A 9,562-nucleotide genomic window follows, 5' to 3' on the forward strand; every position below is an offset into this window, starting at 1 on the left:
TCGCAATAGTCCCATCGACGCCTTCGTGTTGAGACTGATTTCTCGAATTGAAAAATCAGCACACCAAGAGTACGCATTAAGCCAAGCTGATTTCAAACGGGTCTGTCAAGGGGAGGATTTTCCTGAGAAACCCGTTTCTTTCAAACGAAAGATTCCATAATAGGGTCTTTACTGCATTACACGCCTTGATTTTTTCTTGAGGTTAGGGTTCTCGTGTAAGTCTTTCTATTAGTTTCTGGTAAACTCTATCCCCGTGAGTGAATCGGTATTTTCTTTGCTTTGGCGGATTAAGGTCCCTAGAAATGTCAGGTTCTTCACGGTCGGGTCAATAAGTTGGATGGGTTGTCCAGGATTTTGCCTTCATTAGTTGGTTCTTTCTGTTGCATTATGTGCTGGAAGGCGGAGAAATACTTGGATCACCTTTGGCATTTTGAGCTGGTGAGTCGTTTCTGGGATGATTTTCTTTAGACTTTTGGCTTGTTGTATGCTCGTCATAAAGATGTCCTCAATCTGCTTTGTGGGGAAAGAGGCCAGTTTCTTTGGCGTGCTTGTGTTTGTGCCACCTTGTGGGTTTTGTGGGATGAGAGGAATAGGAGGGTGTTTAGGGGAGTTGAAAGGGGGAGTGGGGAGATTTGGTCGGTTAATCAGTATCATGTTTCTCTTTAGGCTTTGATTTTGAAGAATCTTTGTAATTATTCTCATGACATGATTTTGTATATACCCTTCTTTTAATGGGGGTTCCCTGTTTTCAATGAAAAATCGTTTATTTCAATTTTTTTAAAAAAAACTGCCAAATGATGTTGGGACATTGCGCAAGGGCTTTGAGTTCATGTAACATGCTACTTTGAGCACTGAAATAATATTTTTATGAAATCCCCTCTGATGGCAAGAAAAGTTGTTTTGAAATTTAATTTTTCTTTTCAATTCCAAATTTTAGACTTTAAAGGTTAATAGTTTGACATTTTGATACATTTCATAAATGGACCAAAAATGTACTAATTGTCATTGTCTTCTGCACTAGGTGAATAGTTGGGTCATTGAGTTCAATACACTTAATTAGTGCGATAGAATGCTGTATATTGTTTCATTTGTGTGGTAGTCTATTACCTGTCAACCACTCAATGGAGAGGAGGGCGTGAGACATGAATACTGAATGTCAATGACATTTTAAAAGATTAGTGGCCTGTTTATGTTAGTGTTTAGTGGGTGGCTTGTGCCTAAACACAGCATTTATCGCGCTTCACATGAAGGGAAACTGTTGACTTTACCATAAGAGCCTCTCTTTCCTCCCTCTTCTTTTTCCTCTTTGAAGTATTTAAAGTTTATGTTGTTTTTTTAATGCAGTTTTAAGCATGTACCTTAATCAAGAGGTGAATCCCTCAACCTCATATGTTGTTGAACTAAAAAGGATAAAGAAGGTTTTGTGTTGCTTTGTATTGCACAACATTGATGTCACCTTTTTCTTTCGAAGAAAATCCTACTAGCTTCATAAAAACTCACGATCTCCTTTATATATTGATATTATATTAGAGGCTTTTTTAGTCTCATAATTTAGCTTTCCAAGTCTTTTGCGTCAACAGTTTACAAAATTGTTAATGGAAATCTTTGTGTCATCGATATCTCAAAAGACTGCTATAATTAATTGATGTGTGTGCGTTACCCTAAGCGTGCTTCTAAAAGAATAAACTAAGCTGTGGAGAAAGCATAATTTAGCCATAGAGAGTTGCTTGAAATGAGTTAGTTGCTCAGTTTCTGATCTTTCATTTCAAAAGGTTTAGTGTTTAACGATGAGAATGGAGGGAGAGCAAGGAGGCATATTGAGGAATGAAGATTAGGAACTGCAAATGGAGTACTATCTATCCAGATCGAGAATCGAGAAACATGGAATGGGATGGGATGGGATGGAATGGAATGGAGAATAGGGAATAATTTCAGTTTTCATTAATAAATAATTCCCTTCTATTTTCTCTCAATTTCTCCCCTCTCCCATCCTCAGCCACCCGGGTCGGTTTCTTATTTTGCTCTTTACTTCAACCTCACTTCCCAAGTTGCCACTTCCATCCGTTCAACGCAACCAATTCTTCCAAATTTTCCTCCAAATTCAGTGGTTCCAAACAGGAGTTCAACGCAACCAATTCGTCCATCACTCAACGATTCATGTGAATTACAAGATGGTGAGTATCCCACATCATTTTAACTTGTTCTAATTCTTCATAGCCGAATGATTTTGATTTTATGTGCCAACAATTTGTGGTTTTGTTTGTACTTCATATGGGTTTCCAATAATTGCTCTGCCTCGAATTTGTTGTTCCATATTGACGCTTGCCATTTTCGATTTCCCCGTCTCTGTTTCACTGATGGGTTTAGGTTGGTACATGTGAAGCAATAGCTTGGGGTGGAACTATCTCATCAAGTGATTTTCACAAGGCTGCTTCTGCTTTTATTCGTAGATGGAAACTGATCAATTCTGATTTTCCTTCATGGTCATGGGTTCCATATCAGAAACTACGGTGGATTAGTACTGATGATAAGGTGAAGTTTTTTCTTCTTTGGTTACGATATCTCTACTTTCATGTTGCTGAGAGATGAGATATTGTTGTTTCTTTACATATGTATACATATGTGTGTATAAATGCCTTTTTATATGTTGGTAGGTTGAAGGATACTTATCTTTGGAGAAAATATGCCTTCTGAGACCACAAGAGGTCTGCTTCTTCCATTTTTATGGCCCCTTTTTGTAAGACTTCTGCAATATTATTGTTCTTCATTGTGTTTGTTTATTATGTTTTCAACAGAACGAGGAGGAGAAAGGAGGGTGTTTAGAGGAAGCAGATATTGATGGGGCTGGCAACAACGAGTATCTTGATGAAGCTACATTAGTATGTGCTTTCTGTAATTGATGTTTTTGTTTGTGGGAACTATACTTCTTTCATTATGTGACATCAGCTATATATTTGTTAACCGGATTCTCTCTTTTTCTCAAGGTCCCACCCCCAAGTGACCATCAAGAAGTACATTACTATGATTTTCACATTCTGCACTGTGCATCATATAGTGTTCCAGTGCTATACTTTCGAGCTTACTGTTGTGGTATGCAATTTTGAAAGTGGCCTAACAAATGACAAAGTTTTATTGGTTCATTATACCTTTAAGAACAGCTTTAGAAAAAAGAATTGATGCAAATTCAAACACTAAGTTTTTAATTACTAGTTATCTTGCAAATAAATAGAGTGATTTGTACTAATGTGATGTTTGGTTGTTTGACCTTGCTAATTCCTGTAGTTATTCTAAAAATGTGATTTAGTGTGACTTGCGTTTTAAATTATGCTATATATGGTTGTACCAGATATATCATGTGTTAGAATTTTGTTCCTAATATGAAGTATTTAAGCCGATTCAGTATACTAATTTTATAATCTGTACAGATGGACAACCTCTGATGTTTGAAGAAATTGAAAAGAATCTCCCATCACAGTCTGCAGATACATTACTGAATTCAAAATGGACATTTATTACTCAGGAGGTACAACTTTTCTTAGTCAACTTTCTTTGCATTTGATTCTAGGTGCACCAAGCTTAAATTGGGTCTCATTGGAGGATAGTCAAATAGTGTATACTCTTTTTTCAGATTTCACTATCCAAACAACATAAACATTTGTAAATTATTGTACTTGTCAGTTTCTGAAAATGCAACGGTTACATGATATGATACAGCCACAGAAAATGATAGTATCAGTGCTTTGAAGGGACTATATGTTATTCTGAGAGTGTCTTTTCAGTAATCTTCTGATTGAAAATAAGAATGCAGGATGCTGTTCTTTTCCTTTGGCTTTTTCATTGTATCAAGTTTGAAATTTTGAATTTCATAGAATTAGTCATATAATTAGTTGTGGGTATGGATTGATCTCAGGAGCATCCATATTTAAACAGACCATGGTTCAAATTACATCCTTGTGGAACCAGTGAATGGATGAAGCTACTCTTCCTTAGTGATGCTTCTTTGTTCAATAATGAAATAGCTATTGAAAGATATGTTGCCTCGTGGCTCTCAGTTGTGGGGCAAGTAGTTGGCTTGAGGATTCCTATGGAAATGTTGAAAGAAGTCGGTGGCAGTCAGCTTTGATTCTGGAGTTCATCAGCATTTAGCAGCCTTGGGTAAGTTTGGAGAGTGCTTTTAGCCCATAAAGGCCACATCGCAAAATTTGTCTAGTTTTTCATTATATAATTTGAATTTGAAAAACTTTAAAGTATTAGAAGATTGTTTTTAGAAGAAACTTGCAATTGTAAGAGGTGTTCATTGGAAAGATGTTTTATTCTGTTATTTTCAGCGAGAATGGCTCGGTTTAAGGGCATTGCTCATGATATAATTACTGATGCTGGTAATTGGTTTTGGTTACTAGAAGGAGAACTCCATGCTCTAGTAGAGAAGTCAAAACCTGCCTGAGATGAGAGATTGGCTTTAGCAAGGGGAAGATACGCACTGAAAGCCGGGTTGCCAAGTTTCGCTTAACGATTGATGTGCACTCCTTTTGAGGTCGGAGGCTTTATCCTTCATTTTTTACAATTGAACTAAAAAAAATTGTCCATTATCATATATACTATCATTCTTTCAAGTTTTACCATATATCTTGGGCAGTATTTGTGTACATTTATGCAAATTTAGGTGATAAAGTCAATGTGTAAATGTGAACAATGTTCACTATGGGAACTTGTAAATGTCTTCCTAATTTCATGTTAAATGATTTATGCTGGGAAATGTGTTTAATAGATCCTTTTAAGTGTTAATGCTTTGTTTAAAGCATTAATCTCTCAACTTTATTTCTTTTCTATTTTGAATGATGATCGTAAATGACATAATTGTCGAAAATATCTTCAAAAGATTTTATTAATAAAATTGATAAACTTCTATCAATATTTATCTAGCACTTATAGAAGTAGACATTAATAAAATCTAAAATTTTGCTATACTTCTAGATGATTATGTTCTATTTGAAAAGGATTTTTTTTTATAAAAAAAAAAGTGTTCTTGACCTTTTTGATATTATATAAAATTCAAATATCTAGTGGGACAAAATGGAATTGCATCTGCAACTTTTTTTTTCTTTCTTTTAAATGTTAAGAGACCCTTAACTTACATTGATCCATTAAACATTGATCCATTAAACATTTTAAAACAACTCACTAGTATTCATATTAAATATAATTTTGAAAGTTTATGGATTAAATTTATAATTGATTTAGATGTTACACTAAGGATGTTTAATCCATAATTGATTTAGATGTTACACTAAGGACATCCTTAGTCCATAATTGATTTAGATGTTACACTAAGGATGTGTGAGAGTGATAGTGAAAGTATTGATTTTAGAAAAAGAGAACTGATTTTTATATATGATCCATGTTTTAAATGTATATAGATCTTGAAAGAAAACCTAACCTAAAGAATATATAACTGTTTGATTTAGTAACCATTTAATGACAAGCAAGTTCGGTCTTTAAAATTTTAAAAAACGTAAAAAATGAAAGACTGTTCAACTTATTTTCTTGCAACAAAGTTTCAACAAATAAAGGAAAATTAGTTAAAACAAAGCTTCTCATTAAGGTTAGAGGAGAATCACTTAGCGTACTTTGTTTCTGAAAAAAAAAAAAAACTCTCCTTCAAATTAAGGAAGAAGCAGGTAAAAAAGGAGAAATCAATCGATACCCTAGCAAAGAGATGCGCCCGATCACTAGCTGCTCTTATCATTTTTAAAACTCTTTGACCTTGACATTTGAAACGTCCTCAAGAATTACGTCCATTGTATTTTTCATTTGAAAGAGATCTAAGCCTTTGAGGTTGAACACATTGATAATATCCATAAGAATCAAATTAAAAAATGAGGAGAGAATGAGGGGTCTTCAAGAAAACACCTGGAGTTGGGTCAACTTTGAGGATACGACATCAGTAAAATTCAATTCAGCACACCGAAGTGATGTAAGTTGGATTGGCCACAGTTGGTATAATAATCAATCATATTAAGTAAAATGTGTGGGAGGCTACTTAACTTTTGGATTATGAAGTGAAGTAGGTAGATTTGAAACTAGAAACTGCTGGTTTGCAGAAAGGATAATAAACTAGATGAAGAATCATTCTTGATTCGAAGTAGAAACCGTTGTCCTGTCGAAGCAAACCAAAAATTCTGTATTACCCTCAGCGCCCTTCAATGGTGATTCAATCCAACCTTTGCTGCAGAATCCGAAATTCTCTACACCCTTTATGATCTTCTCAAGAACCTACATTATTCATTTATTCATCCTTATTAATTAAAGCCAATAAGCAATACAAAGTGAAAGAAACTAATATCCATTCCATTCACAAGAGTAATATTGTGAATAGGCGTGAAGGAGAAATAAATGTTTACCTCCTGGTGGACTTGAGGATCTCTCACGATTCCCCCACCTCCTACCTGCAATGAACCATATCGTCAAATCCAGTCAACACAAATTTTAACTATTTCTACAATATGCCTGCTTTCCATGGTTTTGTCAGAAGATTATAAAATGATATAGCATAGAGGCAAGTCAGGGTCAGCATTGCACTAACACAACCTGCCTTTCGAGATATTAGGTTGTCTTTGTTTTGACACGTTAACTATAATGCTTAAAAAATCACAGCCAATCCCTATGAAGTAACTGCCACAGACAAGCAGGAAAATAACTCAGAGCTTTTCTTACTTGTGATCTGCGACATTCAAATTGAGGTTTCACCAAAGTAACTATGGTTGACGTTTCCTTCATCACATTGATCACAGCGGGCATAACCTGATACATAAACATATAAGACCGTGCAAATGAATTTTTTTTAATGAGAAACATTTCATCGAAGATCATGCAAACAAATGGAATAAAGAGAAGAACAAAAGTACTTTAAATGACCATTGCAAGACCTTACCAACGCTTGAATAAATCAATTTATAATATCATAAACCGTGGCTGTAATAATATTTCTACCATACTTGCCAGACCAACTAATTAAAATAAGACAGCCAATAGATGGAGGTGCCAGTGCCACAATACAACAAGAAGCGTCAAGTCTATGATAATTATTCATTTATTCACACTATTATTTTGTTCAAACACTAAAAAAAAAAAAATGATAAGAAAGCTGGTTTATATGCCATTAATTAGCTACAGACATCTAACTCCCAAACGTCTTATTTCTTCCCTGAAGTTCCAACACCTTTAATCCCCAAATTTTAGATTTCAAGATCGGTCCCCCAAAGATGCCATCTAAGACTTGAACTTTTGCCCGTTCTGTACTTGTCACTCGTGTTTCTAAGAGCATATTGATCATTATCAAAACTGGAAAAGTACCAACTTAGTATGAGATCATCCTTAAAACATGATATCTCTTTTTACATCTTCTTTTGAGATCCTAAGTATGGAAATTGTCATGTACCTCTGCAGCTAAGTATGTCTTAAAACAAAATACTTGTTCATAGATATCCAGCTAAACAAGTTCTTTACATAAAATAAGATAAAGAAGATCCTAACAGCAAATTAAAAATAAAATAAAATAATCAACTTAAAAAATTGAAAATGTTGCCCTGTTATCAAGTTAGAAGGAACAAACTGTGTAACCGGTGTGCAAAGTAACAGAAACCTTTACCAAGAGAATAGAGATGAAAGAAAGGTCCAGAGTCACAATATCAACTTTTTGAGGAAGTCCAGCAAGATATCTTAAGTTTGTCCTTTCCATCACACAAACACGCTCATCTCGACGAATCTTGTCAGCAACCTAAAAATTCTGCAGATCAATGACCCATCACAATGGAACAGAAGAAAGTGGAAGGGATACTATATGCTAATTTCCCACATAAACATTGAAGGTATCAAAAGTAAAGAAAGGTTTATCACTTGACTGGGTTAAACACACTTGTTTATTAAATCTGATTAGTTGGATGGTATCTTGTAATCTCTTATTAAGCCTGGAATTGGATTTAATTTCTAGTCAACTCCCCCTTCTTTGATGTACCTCTTCTTCAATTCAAAGACTTCTCGTATATATAGATAGACAAGTAAATAAGACCTTTACTTAAACTTTCCAGAAAAATGAAGGGTAGTACTGATTTTCTATTAGAGAGAGTTGCACTCATCCATAGGTTCTTTTGTCCGGCTTACCCATTTTAAAAGGCCCGAATTACACTTGACCCAATCTTTAAAAAAATTGTTTTTCTACCTTCTGCTTATGTCATATTGGCGTGAAGTTACCAAAATGAAACATTGTACATGCAGGTTGAGATCCTGCTATCATGAGGTTTTTCTATTCCCCACTCTCTGTTTATCCCTTTCACTCCTTTAAGTTCAGGTTTTTTTGCTTCTAACTCTCTCTACTCTCTCGCTCTTTGATTTACAATAGTGAGAAATAGAGACTCAAGACCCCAACGCATGCACAATAAGATCGTTTTGTTAATTTCCGCTAAGGATGACACAAGCAAAAAGTAAAAAACTTAAGAATTAAAAAGTGGGCAAATTTTATTTTGGACCCAAAATTTGGGTTTGACTGTAAAACTATATCCTCATCAACCGACAACAATATTGAGTTGGTAAAGAACAATATGTGAAAGAAGTTTATAAATATCACCTGCCCATAACCAACATCAACTCCATAGACAAATGAAGCCCCATGCTGAAGCAAACAGTCAGTAAATCCTCCAGTGGATAGCCCAGCATCAAGAGCAACTTTTCCATCAACATCAACATCCAACTGTTCAATAGCAGCTTCCAACTTCAATCCTGCTCTGGATTTCATGAAATAGAAAGAGAAAAGAAACATATATGATAAATTAACTTTTGAAACTTCATCTAGTCTAACGAGGATGAAACATCAATATACATTGGAAAAGAAAAACATGTAGTTTTCAGCTAAGTTTTATCACCTACATACATATTTGGGAACTTCAGCAATTATCTCAACTTTAGCTTTATCGGCGACGGGTGTTCCAGCTTTACTGATTACTTTGCCATCTACCAATACTTTACCTAAACAAACACCCATCCAATGGAACACAGAAAGAGAAGGAATTCGAAAATGAAAAAAAGTTCATCAGATTAAGAAATCCAATTAGGGTTACCTTGTAATATCCAGGACTGTATCATTGTTCGGCTGAATTGCTGGTATCTTTCGACACATACCTCATCCAATCTCCTCTTCTTTTTCCTAAGAAACATAAAAAACAGCTTCATTCAAACTTACAAACACAGATTTCAGAGATTTGGGAAGATATTAAAAAGAAACAAAATCCGTACAGGGTCAATGACTGAATCTTTCCGGACTTGGCAACGGAAAAGGCTTTAGGAGAAGGTGAATGAATCGGAGAGGAAGATAGTGGTGAGAAGAGAAAAATCCTTGCACAATTATTCCGACTCAGGAGGCACTTGAACATGATGGGGCTTTGTTTTTTCAAAGCGCTATGCAAATTCCTCTCGGAGAAAATGGCATTGATGGATGCGATGGCCACTACTTTGTACTTCCATTTGTAATCTTTTATATTGTATGGTGTAATATGACCACCATGGCCTA

General features: G+C 35.0%; 2 protein-coding genes across 8 annotated transcripts; one reads left to right on the top strand and one right to left on the bottom strand.

Annotated features, from left to right (window-relative positions):
- Positions 1 to 4,813, top strand: LOC101213064 (ubiquitin-like-conjugating enzyme ATG10). Of its 7 annotated transcripts, none has more exons than XR_004218384.1 (10): positions 1 to 438; positions 1,773 to 2,174; positions 2,368 to 2,532; positions 2,655 to 2,705; positions 2,796 to 2,879; positions 2,985 to 3,090; positions 3,426 to 3,523; positions 3,911 to 4,155; positions 4,404 to 4,596; positions 4,629 to 4,813. XR_004218384.1 is itself a non-coding variant. In XM_011660913.2 (10 exons), exons 3-9 carry the CDS (start codon positions 2,172 to 2,174, stop codon positions 4,121 to 4,123), a joined length of 720 nt encoding a protein of 239 aa, XP_011659215.1. In that variant the 5' UTR covers positions 3 to 201; positions 293 to 438; positions 1,773 to 2,171; the 3' UTR covers positions 4,124 to 4,155; positions 4,401 to 4,813. The 7 variants fall into 7 exon arrangements, 6 of the variants coding, with proteins under 6 accessions (XP_031745024.1, XP_011659215.1, XP_011659214.1 ...); XM_011660913.2 differs by having other exon boundaries at positions 3 to 201; positions 293 to 438; positions 4,401 to 4,813; XM_031889164.1 differs by having other exon boundaries at positions 4,329 to 4,813.
- A 966-nt stretch (positions 4,814 to 5,779) lies between these two features.
- Positions 5,780 to 9,562, bottom strand: LOC101212823 (putative rRNA methyltransferase YqxC). The gene is made up of 8 exons (XM_004149269.3): positions 9,289 to 9,562; positions 9,114 to 9,199; positions 8,919 to 9,021; positions 8,624 to 8,780; positions 7,649 to 7,777; positions 6,715 to 6,801; positions 6,402 to 6,446; positions 5,780 to 6,273 (listed from the first exon to the last, which is right to left on the bottom strand). Exons 1-8 carry the CDS (start codon positions 9,423 to 9,425, stop codon positions 6,127 to 6,129), a joined length of 891 nt encoding a protein of 296 aa, XP_004149317.1. The 5' UTR covers positions 9,426 to 9,562; the 3' UTR covers positions 5,780 to 6,126.

The sequence above is a fragment of the Cucumis sativus genome, chromosome 7 (assembly GCF_000004075.3).
Source record: "Cucumis sativus cultivar 9930 chromosome 7, Cucumber_9930_V3, whole genome shotgun sequence".
Taxonomy (NCBI): domain Eukaryota; kingdom Viridiplantae; phylum Streptophyta; class Magnoliopsida; order Cucurbitales; family Cucurbitaceae; genus Cucumis; species Cucumis sativus.